The sequence below is a fragment of the Calypte anna genome, chromosome 9 (assembly GCF_003957555.1).
Source record: "Calypte anna isolate BGI_N300 chromosome 9, bCalAnn1_v1.p, whole genome shotgun sequence".
NCBI lineage: Eukaryota > Metazoa > Chordata > Aves > Apodiformes > Trochilidae > Calypte > Calypte anna.
The window spans coordinates 23729246-23756529 of NC_044255.1; the positions used below are offsets into that span (position 1 = coordinate 23729246).

At 38.8% G+C, this 27284-nt stretch overlaps 1 protein-coding gene across 1 annotated transcript in view; it reads left to right on the forward strand.

The window, feature by feature from the left end:
* Positions 1-236: 236 nt before the first annotated feature.
* LOC115598746 (intraflagellar transport protein 80 homolog) overlaps positions 237-27284 on the forward strand; it is a 33822-nt gene continuing 6774 nt past the window's right edge. The window contains exons 1-11 of the mRNA XM_030456143.1: positions 237-333; positions 2634-2702; positions 8883-8992; positions 9522-9611; positions 10584-10721; positions 19300-19479; positions 22046-22164; positions 23650-23724; positions 24334-24497; positions 26215-26279; positions 26768-26903. Of these exons, the coding sequence (XP_030312003.1) occupies positions 2675-2702; positions 8883-8992; positions 9522-9611; positions 10584-10721; positions 19300-19479; positions 22046-22164; positions 23650-23724; positions 24334-24497; positions 26215-26279; positions 26768-26903 (1105 nt within the window). The 5' untranslated portion in view covers positions 237-333; positions 2634-2674. The remainder of the gene's footprint in view (positions 334-2633; positions 2703-8882; positions 8993-9521; positions 9612-10583; positions 10722-19299; positions 19480-22045; positions 22165-23649; positions 23725-24333; positions 24498-26214; positions 26280-26767; positions 26904-27284) is intronic.

Sequence of the window (27284 nt, forward strand, 5' to 3'; positions counted from 1 at the left end):
CCCAAAATACAGGAAGCTTGTAGCTAGTTTGCCAGTAGTTCTTCTGCAAGAAGCTCATTTGTTTGGGTAACCAGAGCTGTGAACAACATAATTGCAGGATTTGTTCTTTTTGTGGTTGTTTATTGTTTGATGTGTGTGTTTATTTTTAAAGGGAGACTCCAGGGTTACTGTGTAACTACTGAGGCACCCAAACCTGATGGACAGTTTCTCTCCTCTCTTTAGGGAAGTTCCACTTGATTTCAAAATTAGGGAGGGTGGAGAAAAGTGTGGAAGCACACTGTGGAGCTGTGCTTGCAGGAAGGTGGAATCATGAAGGAGCAGCCCTGGTTACAGGTGAGCATTCTGGAAGGAATCAAGGGTTTGGAAAACTAAAATAACAGAAGAGCTCTTTTAAAATAAAGCCTTTTTTCTTTTTTTTTTTTTTTTTAATATAAAAATTTGCCATGCCATGAAGAAATGGAAGGGTCCAAAAATCAGAGTATTAAACAAAAATTCATGACAAGTGCTTTCAATAAAATGTATAAGTTCTAAGTACTTTGTTTTGTGGGCTATCTAGAATAGAATGTTTTGGAAAAGTATTAGCCCTTGGTGTGTTTAAAAGCTATCATCCCAAATTTCATGGTTTGTATTGTGCTTACCTTGAATTTGAATGGATTAAACTGAGCCTCCTGAGTGTTCACACACTGGTCTAGCTTGGAATTCCAATGAGAATGGGGAGAAAAATCAACAATATAAATGAAGTTATCTATAGAAATATCTTTCATTATATCTTCATTATCACTGGGGTTATTATATTCCCACCTTGTGGGCGAGAAAAGTTAATTTTGCTCTCTTCAATTAATGCTGCTTTAGAAGAAAGTTGTCTATTAACAGAAGATCTAGTAAAGCACTTCTCTTTTTTTTTAGTGGATCCTATTTATTAGAAGTTACCCTATTTACTTGAAAGTAAATATTTTTAATATCAGATGCTTAGGGTTTTTTGTGGATGTTCTGTACTTCATAGAGGAGAAAGATTTGAAATTTTTTTTTTCCTTCTCTGTTACAAATAAAAAGATTGCTAAATTCAATAAATTTAGGGACATTTGGGGTTTTTTAGCCAGCAAAGTTTCCTGAGGGCCTCATGAGCATCTTGACTGTTCCTGTGTTTCTTTTCCTTAAGGATGAGGAGTGGTGTAAACCCAGGCTACAGCCCAACTCTCCATCTGCATCTCAAACATGGCTTTTTGTTCTAAATCTTTGATAATTAGTTGCTTTTGGCATTTTTGTCAAAAACTTCTAGCTTGATGTTAAGGGGAAAGCTAACTAAATATCCTGTGCTAGATTTCTCCTTTATGGGATTGCTGGTGGTGTCAGAATTCTCTGCAAGCCTCCCTGTTGATCTAGCACAGCTTGAATTTCTTTGGAAAAATCCCAACTGAGTCCAGAAGTACTGAAGATCATTTTGGATCTGCTTGTTTCCAGACTCAGGCTGGACTCTAAAAGTGCTGCTTCAAGGAAACTCTGTCTGGCATCTTCCTCTGAAATCCCAGAGGGATAGAAATATTGTTCTTTTTTTAAAGACAGATGGACCTCAGGAACTTCTCCAAAGAAAAAAAAGTCAAAAATTGCCTTTTCAATTTATTTTTTTTTTTTCTTTAATTCTTTTTGAAAGACCTGCATGAACATTTATGGGCAGTGTGGGGAATATCCTCACCACATCCAAACAGTGTACTCGTGAGAACATCAATTACCCCTGTACCACATCTCTGTTTTGAGGAAGGGGAATCATTGTGATACTATATCACTTAAAATATTCTTCATGGCTCTGTTTGTAACAGGATCAGACATGTTAAAACAATAATCATATTTAAAAATATTTTGTGACACTTTTTTAAACACTTCAGAGCTACATTGGCCAGATAGAAAACCCAGAAAGCTGGTAAGCAAATCACTCTTGAATGGAAAAATGTCATGAAGTGTCCAAATGGACCTTTTTCCTCATTAATTGAAGTCTGGGAGGCCTAAATGAAGGGCCAGAACTGGATGTTTTTATTATGATAGCAGAGTAGGAAAATCTGGGCTCTCCATGTGTACAGAACTCTGTATAAGAACATGAGTGAGTAGTTCTCTTGGTAACACACAGTTATGTTATAAAAATTTCAGCCTTTCCAAGTGGAGCCTTCAGTTTATCTTCAGCTTTCACCATTTATCACTGTGGAAGCCTCCAGCTTAATACATAAAATCTGCTCCTGGTCTCTTGGAATTCCTCAGGGCCTCATTAAATCAGTCTCTGGGGCTGCTGGAACTGTAAAAGAGATGAGAAGTACCCAGCAATGCTGAACTGAAAATCCAGAACTTGGGATACTTAAATAGTGATGGATGTTCCCTTCCCAGGGGCAGCCTCAGATAAGAAGACTACAGGGATTTTCAGGAGAGGAAGAGACTTGTTGATAAGAGCAGAATAGCAGCTTAAATAGTTTTTTTCTTCATATACTGTCTGTTTGCATGGTAGGAAAAGCACATAAATCACAGTTACCTCTAATAAGATCTGGACTTATTTTAACTCTAGTGTTTCCTATATAAATACAGGTACTGCCTTTGTTACACCATCTGTTGCCTTTAGTTTGATTATTTCTCTGATAACTACTTTCCAGCTGGTGAAGATGGCCAAGTGAAAATCTGGTCTAAAACTGGAATGCTGAGATCCACTTTAGCTCAGCAAGGTAAGCTCATTTTCTTGAGACTTCTAATAAAACTCTTAAATTTGAGGTATTCTGAAATCTATTTAAATAACAGACCCTAAATCTGTTTGCTTAAGGATCTTAAGGCCCTGATGTAACTAAATCATAGGTGAATACAGGGGGGACTGGATGCTTAATTAATTGTCTTCAAAGTAAGTCTTCAAATTCAAAGTTTTATTGCAGTGTTTTAAAGCAACACTTTCAGTTCCCCTCTAAGGATTCTGGAGAGGCTAAAGAATTGAAAATTAAAAAAAAAAAAATACAGTTTTTAATATAAAGCCACAGACTCATGATGAAACTGAAAAAAAAAGCATTGCAGGAATGCTTGAGGGGTGGCAGGTTAGTTCCTCTGAACTTTTAAATACTTGGTTGATCTGTTTAACCCAGTGACTAATTCAGGGTTTGCAAACACTGAAGTGAAATGATCCCTGTGCTGAAGTTCTTTGTTGAAGTGGGGCTGTGGAGACCTAACCTTGATCTTCCCTTTCTAACTCCAGCTTTTTGCACACTAGAACCATTCCAGTTCTTTTTAAGTCCATTTAAAATCACATCACTGTGAAGTGCAACAGTGTAAGCTGCAAAAACATATTTATACAAACAATGGTTTTAACATGCTAATTTCTAATAATAATAACTCTATTTTTTTGACTATTTGGTGAAGATACTGTGTTAGGTTTTGTTTTCCAGGCTTCATACATTGAGATCATGTGCCCTTTTGACATTTTTTAAGAAACCACATGCACCTGGGCTTGGGTTAAATGTCAGACCCTTATCTCTTTCTAAAACAAATTATCTCCATTTTCTCAACCCGTTGGAGGCATTTTAACCACAGAGTGAATGTAAAATGTGTTTCAGTTCTGTTAAGGAAGTTCATATTTAGATGTAAATGGGTTTTTTTCATGCTTGCAGTGTAAAAAGAGGAGCCAACTGAAGTGTAATTTTTGAACAGAATAATTTGAAGAGCACATTTTCACTGCTGCTTCGTTGCTCTCTCCATGTCCTTTTTGAGTCTCAGTGTAGCCTCCTGTTATCACAGAACATGACATTTAATTATAATTTAAATCTCATTATCCTCAGACCTGTTGTTTCTCTGCCCCACATTCTACCACTTTACCTCAGATGGATTTCTACTTCTTTGGGTGATTTTCCCCACTTTTCTTTCAAATTTGATTTATCATCTGGTTCTCCCAAGACCAGATCTTCCTGAGTCCTTGTCTTTTGGCCCTGCTGACTTTCTGCTGGACTTCCAGTGGCCAATATTCTGTCTAAGCATGAATAATATGAATAACTGGAGTACAGGTTAATTTTTTTTGTGCTTAATGGAAGTAAAATCACAACAGTTGCAATGTAAGTTTAATTAAGCACATGGGATGTGAAGTGGAACTTAAGGGGCAGTCGTGTTCCAAGTGCAGCTCTGTGCTGTCACAGAGAGACATCAAATTATTTGAATTAATGGTTCTGCTGCCTTGAAAGGAAGAAGTCTCACCCAGATTTAGTGTTATAATTGCAGGAGGGCTCTGCAGAGGGACCTGGACAGACTGGAGAGTTGGGATGATCCCAAGGGGATGAGGTTCAACACAACAAGCCCATGGGGAGCTCCAGGCTGGGCACAGAGTGGCAGAAAGGGAGCTGGGAGTCTGGATTGCCAGGAAGCTGAAGAGGAGGCAGCAGTGTGCCCAGGTGGCCAAGAAGGCCAATGGCATCCTGGGCTGGCTCAGGAAGAGCGTGGCCAGCAGGTCCAGGGAAGGGATTCTGCCCCTGTGCTCAGCCCTGGGGAGGCCACAGCTTGAGTCCTGTGTCCAGTTCTGGGCCCCTCAGGAAGTTCAGGAAGGAGCTTGAGGTGCTGGAGCAGGTGCAGAGAAGAGCAAGGAGGCTGTGAAGGGATCCAGCAGAATTGCTGTGAGGAAGGGCTGAGGGAGCTGGGGGTGTTGAGGCTGGAGAAGAGGAGGCTCAGGGGAGACCTCATCACTCTCTCCAACTCCCTGAAAGGAGGTTGGAGCCAGGGGGGGGTTGGGCTCTTTTCCCAGGCAACTCTCAGCAAGACAAGAGGGCACAAAGGGTCTCAAGTTGTGCCAGGGGAGGTTTAGGTTGGAGATGAGAAAGAATTTCTTTCTGGAGAGGGTGATCAGGCATTGGAATGGGCTGCCCAGGGAAGTAGTGGATTCTCCGTGTCTGGAGATCTTTCCAAAGAGCCTGGATGTGGCACTGAGTGCCATGGGCTGGGAACCACGGGGGGAGTGGATCAAGGGTTGGACTTGATGATCTCTGAGGTCCCTTCCAACCCAGCCCATTCTATGATTCTATGAATTGCTGAAGCAGCTGCTGGAAGTGGCAGTGGCAGCTCTGTCACAGCTCTCTCACCCCTGCTCTCACCCCTGGCTCTTTCTTTGCTCTCTGCATTGGCCACAGGGATAATTCACTGGGCATTAACATCTGAGATGTGGAAAGCCCACCCTGAAATGCTGAATTCCCTCTGCAGATCCCTCCCTTCACCTTTCTCCTTGTCTCAGGGAGGATTTTTTGGTTTGTTTTTTTTTTTTCCCCTTGAAACTGCTCAGCACCAGTGCAGAATTCACTGCAGTTTGTCTCTTCTGCTGGATTTCCCTTCCCACAGCCATGCAGTGTGCTGCTGGCAGTCTTTTCCCAACCAAGTTCTTGTTAAGTGCAGAAGGAAATGAGTTAACTTAGCTCCTGCTGCTAAGCCCTGGAAATTGTGGTTAAGTAGTCAGCCATCATAAAAAAGTTAAACATTTGGTTTAAATATAAAAGTCTTCTGATTGTTAAATCAGCATTAGAGCGGGACAAAAATTAGTTTATTTAGAATTTCTCTACAGCTGGTGACAGAATTTATGTCATTTTCAACAGAAATTGCTGCCAGTTGGAAAAGAGCTAGTGCCAGTTTTACTTAATATATGTTGGATGTTTCTGTGAGTTGTCTTCTGTAATGGCTGACGAGTTTAAAGAAAAATTGCATCATTCTTGGGTTTTTAAGTAGTAGAAAATAAATGCCTTCTGAAAAGAAAAGAGGTGGAAGTGGAAAAAGATTCAGGAGCCATGACAGCAGCTCTCAGTTTAGAGGCTGGGTGTTTGGGATCTCAAATCCAATTTAGTGGCCATCCTAAAATCAGTGTTTTATTCAGAGAGAAAACTGGAAGGCTGAAGTAGTTAACTGATGTTAGGACAGTTGAGCAGTTTAATATCCAAATCTCATAGAAATATTCCCATAAAAAGATATTCCTGAGTCATTTTTGAGAGGGAACTGAAGTGTCTTTGAAGATTTTACCTTGTGGGAGCATTTCTTAAGCCTTCAGTTGTGTTTTTTTTTAATTGCCATAAGGGAAACACATACAAAAAATTATTTATTTGCTCTGTTTTAATTCATTTGAGCAATGTGATACTTGGTGATCACCTGAATTACGCATGATTCCTTGAGAAGTATTTCTGAGAATTTATCCTAGAATCACAGAACCATTAAGGTTGGAAAAGACCCCTTAGATCATCAAGTCCAACCATCACCATGCCAAGGGAACCACGTCCTTAAGTGCCACCTCCACGTTTTCTGAACACCTCCAGGGATGGTGAGTCCACCATTGCCCTGGGCATCCTGTTCCAATACCTGGCCACTCTGAAGAATTTTTTCCTACTATCCAATCTAAATTAAGGAGAATTTTTCTTTTTTTTCTGCTTTTAAACTTGAACTTGCCAAATGCCAACATTTGGCTTGTAGCAATTGCTCTTTCTGAGCTTTCTTATTTCTTGGGTAGAACTTTTTGGGGTACAAATCTGGTTGGGTTAATGGAAGCGTGTCCTTAAGTGCCTTTGGAGTTTTTTTGGGATGTTCTGCCTGACCTCCACACCCATTCCAGAAGGGTCCCAGGTTGTGTCTGTAAGGTCCCCAGGGTATCTCAGAGCACCCTGGACTCATCGCATCGCTGCCAAGCTGGTGTTTAGACCACTGATCCTCTCCTCAGAGGCCTCATTTCTGCTATAATAAACCTGTTGGAGAAACCCAGGCTGAGGTGAGCCTTTCTTTCCCATCTCAGGAGATAAGGAAGCAAGTTTTTACAGAAGTAAAAAGAATGGTTTGACAGGGACTTGTTGAACAGTCTCCCCCTTTGCAGTTGTATACGCGTCGACCTGTAACCCTGAGGCTGTGCTGAAGCTTGCTGTACTTTGCTGCAGGGCTTTTGCTGGGACAGAATCCTACTCTTGACTTCATTTTCTTTGTTTTAGTTGCATACAGGGCTTTTGCTGGAACAGAAGTTTAATCCTGACTTCATTTCCCTAGTTTTATTTGCAAGGAATAGAGTAGCACGATCCTTTGATTCTTCTTCTTCAGGAGAGACTAATCCTCAAGTACTATGGAAAATATTTGCATAGTTGGCAAGTCTGATTTTTTTTTTTTCTTTCCTGGATGCTTTTTCCATGTAATTTTTTACTTTCTTCTGTTTTCAAAAAAAAAGTCATTTGAAAACTGCCATGTAACATGGTTTTAAAATGGAACAGTCAGCTTCATTGTAGATACATCTAAACTAAACTCATCGTGGGGTTTTCAAACTGAAAAAAAAAAAAGGGTTTTCAATGAGTTGGGAAAAATCCATGAAGTCTGTGGCCCACTCTTCTAGTTTTCCTTGTCACTTGTTCTGTAAGGGATGTTGGGTTTTTGTTAGAGGTTTAACTAAGAGCCTAAACATCCTACAAAGAATAATTGAAGTGCAATACAGAGCTTTTTTTTTTACCCACATTTGTGTCCAGTCTCACCACTTTAGTTGAAAAGAGCTATTTTCTGGTTTCTGTTGCTAAGTATTAGCATGGCTGTTGTCCTGTTTATTTTCTCTATCTTTGGAGTGACAGCTGTCAATAAAATGGCATCAGAGTATACAAGATTAAATGTAAAATAAAATAGTTTGTTTTCTGGCATTGTGTAAAACTGTTCACTATTAAAAAGTTCTGCAAATGAATAGCATGGTAAGTGGCAAGAGATAATGAGGTTTGAGAAAGAGGCAATGTTAAAAACAGTATCAAAAAGATAGGAGGTGATGTGATGGATCATCTACCTGACTTCTGGGGCTTACTTTTAATAGAAATATTTATTGGTTTTAAGTGAGACATTGCTCAGTGGGCTCAGCATTAGATTTAATTGTCTTGTAGGTATTTTGGCAAATAAGTCTGGGGGTTTTTTTCCCAGATAACATGAAATGCTTTTGTAGGTATTTATAGGAAGTGTCCACAGACTAAAGAGTTGGCAAGAGAGAAGATCTGAAGATTTGACAGTTGACTTTGTGGACTGATCAACTGTGAATTTAACACTTTTAATACTAAATGAAAGGCACCACAAGGCAGATAGACCTTATAAGTAACTTTGAAAGGCTTTGCTTGATAGAACAGAAAATTGGACAAATGGAAGGGCAATAGAAATCTTTGCAGCATGGCAGTTAACCATGAGCCAGGGGATCAGTACATCAAGGTGAGAGAGAAACACCTTAAAGATGAAAGATGACTCAAAAGTGAGGTGGACAATCTCATCTTTATTTTGCTCAACTATATCTTGGAATAAATTGGTCATATTTTTATTTCATGAGTGGTTAAAGAAAAACAATTGGGAGGTGCATGGGGTGCAGTGAAGTTGGAGAGACAAAACTTCCTAGTTATGAAGATGATTTGACTGAAGAAGAAATAACAGAAGAAGAAATTTGGTAGTTTCCATTCTTCCAGAGGTGGTTTTAGAGAGAGCATGAAATGAAGAAGCAAGTGCTCAATGCAGTCAGAGCTTTCTGGGACAAGACAAAACTGTGAGAAGTTGAGTTATGATTTGAAGAAGTTGATAGGTACCATATGAGATCAGGAGGTCTCTGTAGCAGCAGTGAAGTCACACAGGTTTTCAGTAACCAAGATGTGGTGTTGGACAAGCCATCAATTCATTATTTCTGTTGCTGCTGTTCCTCTGGCCATCTAAACCATGATGTGAACCCACAATCACAGCTCTGAGTGCAGTCAGGCAAGAGTGGAGGACAATTGGTTGCCCCTAGTTTGGCTTTCTGCCACTCCTGAACTTCTGATGTGTGGTTTCCAGTAACCAGTTTGAAATGGCTGCAGCAGTTTCTCCATAATTTGAGCAATTAAACCATAAGAAATGTTTTTGTTCTCTCCTTCTGTCTCCAGGAACACCAGTGTACTCAGTAGCATGGGGACCTGATTCTGAAAAAGTTCTCTACACTTCAGGGAAGCATCTGACTATTAAACCTCTTCAGCCCAATGCCAAAGTTCTGCAGGTATCATCAATACATCCAAGTTTTCTCACACTTCCACTTCTTGCAGTTATCTGGAGTTTTGCAGGACATAAAATGATTGAGCTAAAATTTCCCATGTAACATTTAACACTCATTTCCCCCACTTTTTATGTTTTTTGAGAGTAAGGAGATTGTTCATTTCTTTTAAAAAATCATTTCTGTTGTGGATATTCTTTAGGTATGTGATTAGGTAAGCAAAGAATATTTTGGTGAATAAATAAATAAAGAATATTTGGGTAAATAAAGAAAAAGTGAAAAGATCAACAAGTCTTTTATTTGTTACAAAAAGGCAGAAAGAGAGAGAAGCAGAAGATGAGAACACAGAACATGCTTTTAGTGCAGATTGTTATGGTTTCATTCAGAAGAGGTGGCAGCTGTGCATTTAACTGTTAGAAACCCTCATCCACATTGAGTGTAGCACTGCTAGTAAAAGATGAGTGAATAAATACTTAAAAAAAGAAGTTGCCAGACTTGTTTCATCTATATTTCATTAATTTTTTTTGTATTTCAGTGGAAAGCTCATGATGGACTTATTTTAAAAACTGACTGGAACTCAGTTAATAATCTTATTCTTTCTGCAGGTGAAGACTGTAAATATAAGGTGAGTACTGGTTCACTTTTTAAGGGAAACTATAAATGACCAAAAAAAGAGATTAGGCACTCTATTGTTTTCTAATTTAATAATACTTAGAAGCTCAAATTTAAAGGAGATTCTTTCAGTTTTCAATGAAAAGTCTTTTACCCTGATCTGTGGTATTTGTAAATACATCTTGTTTTGTCTAGTAGCATTAAATTAGAATATATTTTTAGAATAGGACAGAATAAATGTGGATAAAATGTGAGTAAAACAAGCTTTGAATGGAAAATATATAGAAATATAGAAAGATTTACTTGAAATTGCATAAGCTAGGACATGTACTTAAAAAGATAATTACATGCAACATTAGAGGAGTTAAAGCTATTGTTCTAGTGAGTCCTGTAGAAATTTTTATTGTTAGAAAATTCTACAAAAGAATAATAATAAAAAGCATTTAGTATGTTTATTCCCTTAATTACTAACTTATCTTTAATTGTGTCATATGTTGGTTTTATTCTCTAAGTGGCTGTGATAAAACCCTACACAATTAAGAAATTAAATACATATATATTAAAATACATATATATTAATGTATATATATGTATCTATATTAAAAACAAAGGGCTTCACCCTGTGAACTGGTATTCTGTTGGCTTCAATAGGTGAGAAAATCTCTTTGGTCTGGAAGTTTGCAGAGCTGCTTCACGTGGTTGGGAACTGAGTTGCAAGTAGAATAAAGCCTGTGGTGGTTTTACAGACTTGCAGAAAACAAAATTCAGTACAAAATATTTTATACAGAATAATATAACATTTGCCATAGCTTTAGCAAACCAATATTGATTAGGAACAGCTTTTAGTGATAACTGTGAGAGGTGTGATTTTTCTAGAGAGAGCAAGAGGCACTTGCAGGGTGTATTTCTGCATCATACAAGATCAGATTAGATAAAGCTACACCCAGACTGTCTACATACTGATATATATTGAATTTTTTTGAAGGTTTGGGACAGTTATGGACGCCTGCTGTACAGCTCCCAGCCCCATGAGTACCCCATAACATCTGTTGCCTGGGCTGGGGATGGAGAATTCTTTGCTGTGGGATCTTTCCACACTTTGCGTCTCTGTGATAAAACTGGGGTGAGTACCAGCTCTGAGGACTGCTGGTGTGGAATTATACAGATTTATTGGTATATACATTAAATATTCCTGAGCATATACATGTACAGGTGGGTATTTTTATTAGGAAAACCAGTCGTGACCTCCAGCACCTTTCTGCTGGGTGCAGCTGGCTGAGATATTGCCTTTTAGAGCTTCTTAGCTGCATTTCTAAATATCTTTGAGGTTGGGTGGTTTTCTTATTAATATTTTGCCTTTTAGGATATTAATTTTTCTTTGTGGATTTTTTATCTTGGCCCCTTAAAAACATCAAGAGTTTGCAAGCAGTTCTTGGAAGGCAATCATCAGTACAGTTATTAATTATAAAAAGCAAGGAGTGTATAACAATAACCTCCCTTAAAAAAGGAGGTAAAAGAACAGTGTCCTGTCTTTATTATTTAGCTTTTTTTCTTAAAAGATATTAGGAGATGAGAAGCACAGGTCAGGAGGAGATCACAGAATGGGACTGTCAGGCATCAGAAGTGATACACCTAAAGCAGTAATAGATGAGGAACTAAGAGAACGTTTATGTTTCTGATGGAGAGACAGAACACAGGTTTTCCAGCTCAAGACACACTTCAGTCCTCTCATTGGAGCATCCCTATTACTTCCTACCTCTTGTGAGAGAACAAACTCTCCTAAACACTATTATTTCTCCTATTTTTATTGTTTATTTATCTTTTAACCTGAGGCTTTACTCCCAGTTTGTTGATGTTGACCTAGGGATTTTTTTTTCACCTTGGTCTCTAATTAAAACTGTTTTAATGCAATTTCATTTGCCTTCATTGGTGGTGTAAGCTCAGGGCACACACTGACCTGATTTTCTCTGGGGATTTCCTGGGGTTCTGCAACTTTTTGTTCAGACTCACGTTGCACCAAACCTTGCTGGTTTAGGACATGGATTGTCCCAGTCCTTACCTCTTTTATTGTTGCTTTTTTTGCTCAGATTGGGGAAGCAGCCTTTGCTGTGGTGTTTTTGGCATCTTCATGGTTTTCTCCTCCATGAACTTGGACTTTGTTTTTACCTTTGTGAAGATGAGCCTTTGAAAATGATGAGGAGAGGCATGCAGGATAAGATCTTTGAGTTCATATTTCACTTTCTATAGTGAAAGGGAAGAAAAACCCTACATTTCTTTTTCTGCTGTCATGCATGCTGGTTTTGTAGCATATAGCTTTTGTTTCTAATCCCCAGAGCCTTACTGGTTTTCTTGCATAATATTATTTACTGTAAGTATGGTTCCAACTCCTACCAGCTGGAAACCAGTCATTTTTTTAAAATCAGCTTTTAATATTGACCAGAACAGGCTCGTGGACTTGGTTTGAAACTTTAATGCAGATAGGTTTATTTTTTTTCAGAACATTAAGGGCTCTTTTACCTGTTTTATTACTTAACTCTTAAAGAAACAAAGACACAGTAGCTGGTGCCAGATGCTTTTGTCTTCTTAGATAATAAATGATAATTTATTATCTTCAGAAGTCATGATTTTTTCAGGCAAGTTTCTTTCCTGACATGAAGTGTAAATAGTTACTGAAGAACTAGCTTTGCTAGTAGTGAGGGAAGAGGAAGAATGATTCACATATCACCAGATAGAGTTTGAAGAGAACCAGACCTGGCTTTTACTGGTCAACACAGACATTTTTATTATGTCTGATGTAATGGAGCTGTATTGGCAAATTACTCCTCGGGGAGCCATCAGGCTATATATATATCATTAACTCTTCTCTAGCATATGTGTTCAGTTTGGGGACATAATTAAATTCAATTCTGTTGGTGGATGTGCTTTTCTCCTTTTCTTTCTAGTGAGGTACTTTGTTCCAGCAGCTCTGTATTAAAAAAAAAACCTCCAAAACTAATGGTAACTTTGGGAAGTTTTGTTCCTTCCTTTTCTTATCACTTGTGCTCTGCATCTTCTACCTAAAAGAAATGATGAGGCCTGTCCTACAGAATACCAAACAAAGTATATTTAAGGTGGAAATTTGTTGTCTGCTTTCCTCTCTGTGATCATTAATCCCCCAGAGAGCACCAAGATTAATTTTAAAGTCTATATTGAAATGTGATGGAAAGGCTTCAGCCTTCCTGGTGTTCACAGCTTTTCAGAATCTCATCACTTGGATGCAGGACAGTGCTTAAAAAGCTCATTTATGTGAGCAATTTCCTGTGCCTCTGCATGCTTCCCTTGACTCTTCTGATCAGGTCAAAATATTTACACAGTAAGAGATGGTAAGAATGACTGAAATTCACTGATTTCCTCCTTCCCCACTCCACTCCCACATAAGGACCATGCCCATCAGCTCCAAAGGCAGGTTGCTTTCCCAGTGCCTTGGGGAGTGTAGAGGGATAACTGAGAAAAAGCTTCAAAGTGGAGCAGTGTGGTCAAATTAATCTTTTTCATGTTGCCACCAAAAGTTAGCAAAGGTGGAGGTGAGATGGATATTTTAAATAATGCTGAATTTATTCATGCATTTGTTTGGGAGAGGCCTTCCACATTTTCTTCCACTGATGAGTTATTTACCTATTACAGGGATTAATCACTGATTTGATTTCTGGTGGTTGTCACTTGCCAACCTGGTTGTGCTCTTCTTGGGAAACATTTCTTCTGGGGCTGTTTAATCTGTTTTCATAAATAAATTGGTGTTTATTTGGCTGCTAAACCTTGCCCTTTGATTTCCTTTTATCTTGACTTCAGCACCATGCTTAGCAAGTGCTCTTCATGAAAGCAATTCTCTGTAAATCTGTATCTTCATGGCTTTCATCATTAGGAACATTTGACAAACTTTCTCTTTTATGGCAGCACAAACTGTGGCCATTTTGCTAGACTTGTAGTTTGCATATTTGACTGAATCTATTCCATGTGGTTTTTAATGTTTTCCTGGCTTGCTCAATGAATTGTCTAATTTTGCTAGAATTTCTATAGTAAATACTTGGAAAACCTAATAAAATTTAGGGAATATTGTCTGATATCAAGAGAAAACAAAGGAAAACATTCTGCAAGTGCAGCCTCCTCACCTGCCATCTTGTTTAATGCAAGTGTGAGTACCATGCTATAGCTAAAAAGTATATTAATACTTTTTTACTTCTTTCATAATGTGTTTCTATTCAGCTTTTCCTCAAGAAGATGCAGACTTGAACTTAATAAAAGTTGGTTATGTTCATCTGATGTCCAGGATTGGTCATAGGTCTCATAGTTGGCAGTGTTTGTCCTTTTTTCTTTATTTTTTTAAACTATCAACAAATGAGGAAAAAAGCCCAAACCATCTAAGAATGTTCAAACTACATTGTAGCAGGTATGAAGAGAGAAGTTAGAAAATAAATTAGGTGTTAATGTTTAAGTGTTCAGCATTAAAGCCACAATTTTAATATTGTGTGACTATTGTAAAATTAACACAACTTATCCTTAAAATTAATATCAAAAATAAGAGAAATAAAAAAGAGGAAATTAATGTATACAGCCCAGATGTTTTCATATTATTCTGATAGTGATGCATTGTCCTAAACTGATAGTCTAGCACCAAGAAAATCCAAGCAAATCTGTTTTCTATAGAGTTACAATGAGCTTTGATCCCATTACATGTAGTTTTTAGTCTTGTTTCACAGAAATATGCATTTGGCAGGGTAACAAAAATCAGGGTGTTTTTCTATGCTGTCTCTTATTTCATCTACCTTTATTAACAGCCATGATCCTGAATTCTTTGTAGGTCAGCAAAAGAAAAAAATATTAGATAGGTTGTCCATGAAGTTATGTTGACCAATTCTTTCCAAGTTGGCAGAGTTTTAATTTATTAGAATTGGCTCATGTAACTTCTGGAAGAAAAGGAAAATGTGTGCATCATCTATGGAATTAAGTTTTTTAAAGCACTACATCAGTGTTTCATTTTCTGAGGTTAAGAATTTACATGGGACACAGTTTGTCATCTTATTTTTAGTCCTTGGGTCTCATTTTGAGAATGTGCTTGATTTCAGGAGAATTTTAAGGTATCCTCTGCTTGGCTTAATGCCTCACCTGGAGGTCATGGCTTAGTTCTTGATAATTCACATTAATTACTGGGGTCAAGTCCAACAGATATTGAAGGTGGCAACAGGAATCTTCATGGTTCTGGATTTCAGGAGTCCTGGCACAGATGGTTTCTCCCAATATTCAAAATTCCCCAATATTCCCATGGATCACTGCATTTCCTGACCTCCAGTCACACCCCTTGTCTTTGCTTTGTGGAATCTTTTGTGGATTCCTGGATGGTAGGAATTAAAAGCCTAATAATTCATCTTATATTGTAAAATATCATTTTTTATACTGAGCAGAGCATTTTGGAGGGGCCCACCTAGACATCCATATATTAATATTTTCCATGAGCTAATCCCATGTGTGTGTGCATATTCAGGTGTGTTTAATGCACCTGAATATGAATTTGCTTTGGGTAATGGATTTTTTAATAATCTTATAAGATCCAATTTGCCTTCCATTACTTCTGGGCAGTTTGCACTTAAGTGTCAGCTCATCACTCAGAGGAGTGAGAGCTGATCGCCAGCTTTTAATAGACATTCAGACTCAAGTGTGTTTTCAGATGTCAGCTGCCTCTGCAGCAAGGAGGAATGCCCTGTGGGGCAAGAGGAAAACTGAGCTCTCATTTAAAATAAAAATGAAATGTAAAATAAAATAGAAATTATGAAGTAAGATAGAAAATAGAAAGTAAAATAGAAAGTAAAATAGAAAATAAATGTAAAGTAGAAAAATGAAATAGAAAGTAAAAATAAAATAAAATAAAGTCTTCATTTTCAGAGGACTTGAAACTTTCAGGGTGTAAGGCTGGTTCTAGCACACTAACACATCATGGTTTATATGCTGTTAGTTCATTCTGCTCTCTCATTCCTGGAATGGCTTGAGGAGGAGATTGCCAATTATTTTGCCTTTGATTGATGAAAAGAAAATGTGCAAAGAGTACTGTTAAAGTCAGTGGCTTAGGTGTCCTGGGTAGATGCTGACATCATGGGGAGGGTCAGCAGTGTCAGCTGGAGTTCAGCTGATGTCAGCAGCTCAGAACTCCCCATGCTGCTAAAGAGAACAGGAGAGCAGCCAAGTGTCCCTGGGACTGACATCACTATTCCTCTTAAAACTTAAAATACAAAAAAACAGTCATCTTCACCATGTTTTTTTTAATTTTTCAAAACCTTCCTGCTGTGGTGCTGCATGGAGAAACATCATTAATTTCTATTTGCTTTCAGTCTCAAAAAAATAATTAATTGAGATTTTTTCTGTGAGTCTTAAAGCAGCAATATTGTAGATGGGAGATTGTCCTCCTGCCTGGGACTCAGAGGTCTCTGAATGTGCTCACTGAAATAGTTTCAGCAACATCAAGAGCCTTTTCTTTACATTTATGGAAGCCTTTGACACTGTCTCCCACAGCATCCTCCTGAAGAAGCTGTCAGCCCCCAGCATGGACAGGAGCACCCTGTGCTGGGTTAGGAACTGGCTGGAGGGCCGGGCCCAGAGAGTGGTGCTGAACGGGGCTGCATCAAAATGGCGGCCGGTCACTAGTGGTGTCCCCCAGGGATCAGTGTTGGGCCCAGTGCTGTTCAATATCTTCAGTGATGATTTAGATGAGGGGATTGAGTCCATCATCAGCAAATTCACAGATGACACCAAGCTGGGGGGAAGTGGTGATCAGCTGGAAGGCAGGAGGGCTCTGCAGAGGGACCTGGACAGACTGGAGAGTTGGGCTGATCCCAAGGGGATGAGGTTCAACACAACAAGCCCATGGGGAGCTCCAGGCTGGGCACAGAGTGGCAGAAAGGGAGCTGGGAGTCTGGATTGCCAGGAAGCTGAAGAGGAGGCAGCAGTGTGCCCAGGTGGCCAAGAAGGCCAATGGCATCCTGGGCTGGCTCAGGAAGAGCGTGGCCAGCAGGTCCAGGGAAGGGATTCTGCCCCTGTGCTCAGCCCTGGGGAGGCCACAGCTTGAGTCCTGTGTCCAGTTCTGGGCCCCTCAGGAAGTTCAGGAAGGAGCTTGAGGTGCTGGAGCAGGTGCAGAGAAGAGCAAGGAGGCTGTGAAGGGATCCAGCAGAATTGCTGTGAGGAAGGGCTGAGGGAGCTGGGGGTGTTGAGGCTAGAGAAGAGGAGGCTCAGGGGAGACCTCATCACTCTCTGCAACTCCCTGAAAGGAGGTTGGAGCCAGGGGGGGGTTGGGCTCTTTTCCCAGGCAACTCTCAGCAAGACAAGAGGGCACAAAAGGTCTCAAGTTGTGCCAGGGGAGGTTTAGGTTGGAGATGAGAAAGAATTTCTTTCTGGAGAGGGTGATCAGGCATTGGAATGGGCTGCCCAGGGAAGTAGTGGATTCTCCGTGTCTGGAGATCTTTCCAAAGAGCCTGGATGTGGCACTGAGTGCCATGGGCTGGGAACCACGGGGGGAGTGGTTCAAGGGTTGGACTTGATGATCTCTGAGCTCCCTTCCAACCCAGCCCATTCTGTGATTCTGTGATTCTATGAAGTCAGCATTCAGTGGCTGTAGTGCTTCACCCTTTTCTTTGTGCAGTCAGAAAAGGGAAGTTTGAGTTAATTGCATTTATTTGATGGAATGAAACTTTTTTTTGTTCTTGAGAGAGTTTGTTGCATCAAATGAAAAAATGACCCAGGAAAAGCTGAGCAGCCAAAGTATAATATTGCATCTGATGTTGGAACAGTGTTCATACAGTCAGATTGATACCCTTTTTTTTTTATTATTTTTAAGCTCAGTTTATCTAAGAAAGACATAACAGCTCTTTGGGCTTTCAGAAATTGCTCTCATCTTACAAATGGAGAGCTAAATGATTTTTATTATAACATTTTGTGTACATGATAAATGTACCAGACATCTGCAGGGAGTATGAATCACTGGAGTGGTTTGAATTATACTGAGAGCTTTCAAAAATAACTGGGTAATAAAACTTTGTCATTGCTTTATATATATTTTTTTTTAAATTAGGCTGTAAGCTGGAAATATTTTACTGAATATTTTAACTGCATGCAAATAAAGACTTCTGGTTCAAAAAAACCCAAAAAAGGACTTTTGAGAAGTATCCTCTCAGAGGTGCAGTAAAAGAAGTAGCACCCAAGCAACATTCTTCAAGCTCCTTTAACTGATTCTGAGCTGATAAAATTGGTATTATTAATTCTCAGTGATGGGTAGATTGTTGATCTGAAGAGAAATACCCTTGGAAACAGCCTTGTCTGCTTGGGAGGATCCCAATATTCTGGGTTGAATTAGGACTTCTTCAAACTGTTCTCAGACCACAGCTGGCCAGCTGGGAAAAACAGGGACATGTGGAGCATTCTCCAGGTGTGCTTGTTACCCCATCATTTGTCCTACAACCTTAGGTACTTATTTATTTGCCATAGAAGTCTGTTAGTTAAATAAATTTTTAAAAAAAGTTAAAATATTAAAAATAAATATTAAATAATAAAAGTTAAATCCTATGCTCTTAATTCCTCTGGAGTGTTCCACACAGAACTCATCCTCTTGAGACAGAAGAGTTGGTTAGGGACTTTTCTCCAAAAACAGCAATTCCCTTCCCCACCTTCATCTCCTGTAAGCAGTGACCAATATCTCTGTGAGCCAAGAGCCAGGGAAACCTTAAAACTGAGTGCTTGAAATTGGAAATTCCCCCTTCTGTGACCAGGGAGGAAAAATAACCTTAAGTGGGGAGGTCACCATCTTACACCCCCAGTCTGCAAATCATTTTCACAACCAAGAGGTTGGGTTTCACCCTCTTGTGTTTCCTTGTTCTTGAAGGTTGAAGCCTGCTGCCTTGGTTTTACTGACATTTTTGTGACTTCTCATGAAGACTTTGTGTGCAGGGCTTTAGTATTTCTTGCATTTTACATGTGCTGCAAAAGAACTTAGAATTTGAAGTGTGTTAGAAGCATTAGGTGAGCCTTTTCTTCCAGCTGTCTCCCCTTTGTACAATATCATGTATCCTAAAGTAATGAGAATCCAATGTCTACAGTTAACTTCACATGGTTTTTTCTTACTGATTGGATTCCTAAGGTTTCACATGTATTTGAATATTCAGGTAGTTCTTCAGTTGCTAAATGGTTTGGTGGTGGGGGTGGTATTTTTTTTTAATATTCTATCACACAATTCTGAGGGGGTTTCTCATTTTAAAACCTGGTTTAATGGCTTCCTAAAAGTCTAGAAAAAAGGTCATCCAGTTTCATGGACACTTTTGTTGGGAGCTTTGGGAGGATTTGTATGAACTGTATTTATGTGATTAGAGAGAGAAAGCAAGTGTCTGGGTCTGAAAATTCTCCTAGGTTTTTTACAATAATGTGTTAATGAGCTACCTTTGACTGACTCCACTTCAGGCATTGTGACATTGTTTATTTTTTGCTGTTCCTGCTGGTTTACCTTCTTCAGTCCCTTTTTTTGCAGCAATCTGACTGAAGACATGTGATGTTTTTACTCTCTGCTTTCCCAACCTATAACAAAAAAGTGAGATTCCTTCAAAAATGACAAACGTGAGAGAATCTACTACAAGAAAACATATCCAGAAAGCTCACCAACATTTTAAATATTTTTTTTTTTCCCTCTAAAGTGGTCTTATGCTTTGGAGAAGCCAAACACTGGCAGTATATTTAATATTGCCTGGTCTATTGATGGCACTCAGCTGGCTGGAGCGTGTGGAAATGGACACGTCATTTTTGCCCACGTCGTGGAGCAACGCTGGGAGTGGAAGAACTTTGAAATAACCTTGATTAAAAGGAGAACCATGGAGGTAACTGTCAAGAGTTTAGAGCTCTGCTTTCTGCTCACTAGCTTTCTAAGGCTTGATTTTTGGATGTAAAATGGGAAAATGAAGTCCTCAACAAAATATAGCCATGCAGGGGGGTTGGAACTGGGGGATGTTGAAGGTTTCTTCCAACTCAAACCATGCTGTGAATCTGTGATGATCCCAATTATTTTCTTGTGTATATATGACTGAAAACATTTAAGGTCATAAAGCAAATGAGTTAGCAAATGGTGTAAATAATTATTAGTTACATGGAAGGTATCTGGCTACAAATGGTTGGTTTGCACCTAGAGCTGGGTGTGTCAGTACAAACTCATTTCCTAGATGTTATTTTGAGGGTGTAAGAATAAAAAGCTTTTAAACACAGGTGAAGGTCAAAATAGGGATTTGGTTGTAGAGGAAAAATTTCAGTGTCACTTTTTCAGCTGCCCTGGTCTAGTGGGAGGTGTCCCTGGCCATGCTGGGGGGTTGGAGCTTGATGATCTTGAAGGTTTCTTCCAACTCTCACCATTCTGTGGTTCTCACCACTCAACTGGATTATTAGATCCATGTAAACCAACCCATACCACCAGATGGACCAGAACTACATCACTCAGAAATACTTTATCCTCCAGAAAAAAAATTGGAAGAGTTATTTTAGAGGAATCTTCTTCACCTTCCCTGCATCCATGAGTTGTTGGAGCTTTACTGTGTCCTTGCTGGTAATGAAGCTGTCATGAATGTTGCTGTCTTGGGGCATTTCCAGATGAATTAAAAAGTCATAATATGCTTTTCTGCACCATGTGGAATTGCAGCTTACATTCAGCTCCTCCAAAGCTACAGAAATTTGTCAGGTAGCAGGGACCTGCCTGGTCCTTCCATCTGAGGACCAAGCACCAAGCATTGACCTCAGTGGGAGCTGCCAAGTCTCTGCACTGCTGGAAATGAAGCAGAGCCCCTACATGTGGTTTCTGGAGCTTCAGTTTAGGATCCTTTTGAAATAAAAAATAAAAAAATCTTGGTCTGAATCCACCTTTAGGTTACCAAATATCTGGGAATTAATGCAGAAATATGAATTTTTGCCTTCTGATTTGCCCTGTGTGTTCCCAGACACTGACTCACAGCATCCACTCTCTGAACAGTGGGATAATATAAGATTTCCATTCTTACAGATTTTCCAAATTACACATTTGGTTATGGACACCAAGCCAATATTTTCAATATCGAAGTCAGGTTCCTAAATTCCTAATTAGCTCTCTTAAATGTCTTTTTTTTTTTTTTTTTTTTTTTTTATCCTCTTGATTCTTTTAACATTGCCTGTGTAATTGGGAAAAGTTGTAACAACAGAAATGCTGTCTTACCATTTGGTCCAGTGGGTGGGATAACATGAGTCAGTGTCTGGGAACACAAAAGACCCATTAGCAGGTAAAACTTCACATTTCTTCTTTCATTCCCAGACATCGACTGGGAACAGATGGGCTCTGGGAATAATCTCCAGAGTGTTTGAATATGTGAACAACTGGGGAAGTATAGCTAACCCTTAGGACTGTTTTTTTATTTTTTCCTTGATTATTTCACTTTTGTGTTTGTTAATTATTTTGTATTTCTTCTTATTACAGTGGTTCTCATGTTATTTTAATTTTTAAAGTCTCTTTACTACAGTGATATTCTTTTCTGCTTTATTATTTTATTTATTTATCTGCTTTATTAATTTTATTTATTTATTATTTACTTACAAAGAAGTTCTAGATGCATTCTTTTTTTCCTCAGTCAATTATGGACATATCACTGGGGTAGACAAAGCAATTAATATGGAAATGGTTTTTAGGCTTTCATAATAACTGAGTTCAGTCCTTGTTTTGCACTTGGTTGCATAATGGGAGAAAATCAGAGAGAACCATTACCACCCTCAGAATGGTGACATCTTAAAAAACAAACAACCAAACAACCACCCCCATCATCAGAAATCTTCTATTTCTACCCAAAATCTCTGGTGATTCCAGGCAAAGTGGGATTTTCTTGAAGCAAGAAGTCACTTGAGCCAGATTTCCCAGGAGAAGCACAGCCCCCTCACCCAGGCCCTCTCCTAAATTCCTCATTTTGGCATTAAAATAGATGCTAGAATTATTCAACACCTAGACAACAGATCCTTATCCAAATCTTGGATCTTGCTGAATTGTTTTGATGGGATTAGGATGAGATTGTACTGTATTTAAAATGCTTAAATAATCAGCAACTGAGTCTGAAAGTGGGAGCTTTCAGCCATCCTTGATCTCAGATGATCTTTCAGCCTTCTGGATAATATTGTGCTTATCCCTTATGTGTGCATTAGTGACTCCTCTCCTTTAAAGAGCTCCACCCAGCTTGTTATAATATTATTTATAATTATATATACTGTTTATTCAGAGTTTATAGAACCTTTCAGTTTTCACCAGGGCCTGTTCCCAGGTAGAGACATTCTGCCAATGCACCAGCAGGTATTTATTACAAGGAATAATCTACTATTTCACTCCTTAAGTTGAATTCCAATGATTGTTGCTGTCTCATTCAACCAGAATTTCCCTTTGCTCAGGTGCACAACGTGCTCAATGATGCAGTGGATCTGCTGGAATTCCGTGACAGGGTGATCAAAGCCTCCTTGAACTATGGACATTTGGTTGTTTCCACTTCTCTCCAGTGCTATGTCTTCTCGTGAGTCCCACAAACTCATGGAGCTTCCCTCTCTTTACCCAACAGCTGTAAAACCATAACAGAAATTTCATTTAAAGTACTGGAGGTTCTTGTTTGGTTGTTTTTTTAGTGTTCTGGTTGTTTCCAGGTCTTTGGGTTGGGTTGGGTTTAACTAATGGGAATATTTTATGGACCAAGGATCATGGAGAAGGGGAAATGGTTTCAAACTTGGCTTTAGGAAAAAATTCCTCTGGGGTTGGTGAGATGATGGAACAGGTTGCCCTAAGAGGTTGTGGAAGTGTTGAAGGCCAGGACTTCAACAAACTCATGGAGCTTCCCTCTGTTTACCCAACAGCTGTAAAACCATAACAGAAATTTCATATAAAGTACAAGAGGTCTTTTTTTATTTGTTTTTTTTTGGTGTTCTGGTTGTTTCCAGGTCTTTGGGTTGGGTTGGGTTTAACTAATGGGAATATTTTATGGAACCAAGGATCATGGAGAAGGGGAAATGGTTTCAAACTTGGCTTTAGGAAAAAAATTCTTTCCTCTGAAGTTGGTGAGATGATGGAACAGGTTGCCCAAGGAGGTTGTGGAAGTGTTGAAGGCCAGGTTGGATGGGACCTTGAGCAAGCTGGGCTGGTGGGAGAGGTCCCTGCTCATGGCAGGGGGGTTGAAACTGGATTATAGAATCATAGAATGGGTAAGGATGGAAAGGACCTAAAAGATCCTAAAAGATGATCATTTAAAGATGGTCTTTAAGGTGCCTTCCAACCAAAACTATTCTGTGATTCTTTATTATCATCTACAACAAAATATTCTGGGAATATTATTGCCCTCCAGCATCCTCCTGTCTGCAGCTTCCTGCTGGTGCCATCACTCCCTCTTCATTTTGCTACAAAAATTTGTCAGGCTTTCTTCTTTTTTCTTTTTTTTTTTCCCATCCAGGCAGCAGAATGGTGGCTGGAGGCAACTCTATTCCTGTCTCCATCTAGGGACTCCTGGTTTTTTGGATGCTACTTCTGGCATGACATTGTTTTGGAATAGGATAGGAGTGACTCAGTGCTGTGTCATGTTTTGAGAACATGATATTCTCTTTCATATGCTGAAATTTAAAGTTCACTCCTAAAGTCCCTTGTCTGTCCCTTGAGATGACTAATGCTGAACAATCATGCAGAGGGACAAGAAGGGGACTCTGTACTACCTCTGCACCACTGTAAAACAGTTAAAATGTAGTTCAGAAATATTTAAATAATTTTTTTTCCATAAAACCCATGATTTTGCTGTTTGCCAGAATTCCTGGCTCAGCTGCTGCTAGGGTGAGGGGATGCAAAAATGAAGGCAGCAGTGTCTTTGGATCATCCTGCATGGGGATCAGTGTTATTTGGCTTCCTAAATGCTGTTTTCTTATTCAAAGCCTCCCTTTTTAGGAATGTGAAATGATGAAAAGCATTTGCAATGATACCTGAAGATGAGAAGGTTCAGTGAACCTTTTTATTTTTGTTTCAGTACAAAGAACTGGAATACACCTCTGATCTTTGACCTGAAGGAAGGAACAGTTAGTTTGATTCTACAAGCAGAAAGGTAACTCAGTGCTTGTTGTCTCACTCTTAGATGTGAGCATTTATTTCCTAAAACCTTGTTATGTAAAATAAGCATGGATTGAAATGAGAGAATTAGAGAAAAAGGTGACTCTGTTGGTAAGCAGCATGTAAAGGCTTGACTTGGGGGTATTTGCCATAGGTCTGTGATGGTGGTAATCAGTCTTTTCAGATGTTATATACTTTTATTTATGACAGAAAGTAGATCTTCTGACATCATACTAACATCTGAGGGCTTTCTGTTTTATGTTGTGTTTTTCAACTGGAATTAATTTTATTAAAATTACCTTTTGTCTCCAGTTTTTATTAAAAACATTGCCAGGTATGCCAAATAAAGAGTTGGGTTTTACTTACATATTTGTGTGATGTTTGCAAGAAATTCCTATTTCATTCTCCATTTCCAAATGTAATTTCAGGAATTTCTTTTTATCAGTCAGCTTTTTCCCCTTGCTGAAATGAATTGCCAGGAATGAATTGCTAGAAATGATGTAGTTTAACTGCAAAAAATGTGCAGGTTACCTTAAAACTGTTGAAACTGTCACCATGTTTTTCTGTATTATTTAGTGATTTAGGTTTTGGTTTGTTTTTGTAGGCATTTTCTTCTTGTAGATGGTGGAGGGCTCTATTTATATTCATATGAAGGAAGATTAATTTCCTCTCCAAAGTTTCCAGGGATGAGAACAGACATTTTAAATGCCCAGACAGTATCTCTGAGCAATGATACATTAGCAGTAAAAGACAAAGCTGATGAAAAGGGTGAGTTTTATTCCTTGTTTGCTAATTATTTATTATTCAACCTCTTTGCATTTATCTTTCCCTTATGGTAAAAAAGAAAGAATAAACAATTTCTCTGTAAGATAATATTGATTATAAAAATATCTTATTATCTTATATATCTTATTATCTTATTAAAGATAATATTTATTATAAAGAGGAGTTAATTTGGTGGCAAAACTTAGAGGATTATGTGTCTCTGACCTTCCAGTTGTGTGAAATGCTTCAGAGAATCATGGAATATTTGCAGGAAATAGCTGAACTGTAGGTTTTCCCTCTCTGACATCAAATTTTCTAAGCTACCTGAGCAACTTTTTCTGCTGCTCTTAAAAGCTACCAGGATTTTGGCTTTGATTCATTTTAGTGCTCAGGTGTTCTTTGCATTAGTTTATTTTGGTGTAATTCTACATGCAGCTGATAGAACCACAGTCAGGAGGTGGGTGATGATCTCCCTTTTGTTCTTGGAGATTTTTAGACTCTTAAATTTTGGGTTTTGGCATCAAAAGCACCATCATTCTAAACCACAACATGGCCAGATGAGCTTCAGGTAAAGTTTTTGCATAAATGAGTTGTAGGGAGATTTGTTTTTGTCAGCCAGCTTTGTTCTGTCTCTTCATTCAAGTTTGCCTGGGCAACAAGTGAAATTTTAATTTATTTTTTTTTGCTGGAAAACCCATGTATGGAAGTTTGGACTTCAGAACTGTGCCATTTCCAGGCAGTACAGATCTCTCAGAGAGCTGGGGTGCTCTCTGTAGCTGAATTTCCCTAAAATGTGGCCAAGAAGGGGATTCCCAATGGGAACAACTGTGCAGAGGAGCTGCTGGTAATGCAGAGGGAAACAGAGGAAACTTCCTGCACCTGGTGTCTGGAGCTATTTCCAAAGAGCCTGGATGTGGCACTGAGTGCCATGGGCTGGGAACCACGGGGGGAGTGGATCAAGGGTTGGACTTGATGAGCTCTGAGGTCCCTTCCAACCCAGCCAGTTCTATGATTCTCTAGGTTGGAATGCCAGCATCTCTCTGAATTCAAGTGTGTACTCACAGGCTGTACATAAAGGAGGCATAAATGGGTTTTTAATGCTCATGGATCTCTCTGCCTCACACACACAGATGTGTAAAGAGAGAGAAAAAGGCAGAAAGAAAGAGGAACTTCATTTTTAGGCAGGTTGCAAATCGAGTCTTCACTGGATATGGCAGAAAGAGAGGTGAAGTTGGTTGGGGGGTTGGAAGGTTTTTTTGTTTCTTTTTTATTTTTTGAGGGTGAAACAGGGAAAGAGTTGAACAGATGGATTTTTGGTAAAGATTACAAGCACTATATGCAACATTCAAGATAAAACAGATCCTTTTTGAGGAAGCCAGTTCTTGTCACTATGTCAGACAGAAACCCTAAAGTGTCCTGAAAAAACACCAAGCTGAGGGACCACTGTGTTAAGAATTCAAACCAGAGAATGCTTCTGCAGGATGTTTTACCCAATAGTTCAAAGGAAAGTGTTTTAAATATCTGGCACTAATTCCTCTAGGAAAATATATTTCCATGGGTATCACTTTCATATTCATTAATAGGTTAAGATATGGATATCAGCCTTGGTAACATTAATTTATTTAAAATGCAAGGTACAAACTTGCTTGCAAAGCCTATGAAGAACTCTTGCTTTTAACTTATAAACCATATTGGGGTTTTTGTTCTTTTTTTCCTCCAGTTATCTACATTTTTGAAGCTTTATCTGGAAAGCCTTTAGGTGATGGGAAGCCTCTAACCCATAAGGTAAGGGAGTCCTCTTTTTTCTTATACTTTGAAATCAAGAACCATTAATGGGTTTCCTCAATAACGTGTCTAATAATCTATGAAAGCTTTACAGTCTTAACAGAAAAGAGCTTGACTGTTCTACCTGACTCAAAAAAATACCAAAAATCAGATTTTTTAATGCAGTTTTGATGTACAAAGGGGTAGGGTCTGTGCAGTTACTGGGAGGTGTTTCTTGTGCACATCAAGTGTGTGAAACTACAGGTAAAGGGCAGCAAAACTGATCAGAGAGATTCAGCTTTGGCTTTGGGACTGCCACTGGTGTTTCTGCATGAAATTCCATTTATATAATGCTTCATTCAACAGAGAAGACACAGATAAAGTGTCTTCACAGTTGAGTTTTTCATGGGTTTTGTGCCTTGCTTGAAGTAAGGCATTCATTTGGGTATCACATGCTTGCTGTGATAGGGATCTCCAAAATAAAAAATCAGATCTTTTTTCCTTTTCAGGCAGAAATAGTGGAGATTGCATTGGACCAGAAAGGACTTACAAGTGAGAGAAAAATAGCTTTTATTGATAAGAACAGAGATCTTTACATCACTTCAGTGAAACGGTTTGGAAAAGAACAGAAGATTGTCAAGTTAGGTAAGAAAAACTCCAGATCAGTTCCCATGCTAGCATGCAAATAGATTTTGAGCTTGTACAAGAGACAAAATTGGGCTTTTTAGTTACCAGTGAAATTGGACTTGAAAAAAAAAACCATTAGAAATAGTCCTATGGCTTTCCTGAGATAGTGGTAGAAATAATTTTGGTACATTTGGTCTAAATTCTGATAAAAACATTATTCTGAAAAGAACTTCCAGAAAGAGAGAACTGAATCTGGCTGAAAATATGTAGGATGTAAACCTTGCAAACTGAAGGGGTTAAAACCCATCCTTACAGAAGGAACTGATGTTTGTACAAGTGTCCATTTCTTTTGCAATTTCTAGTGGAAATGCCCATTATTCTGTTCTCTTTACATTTATT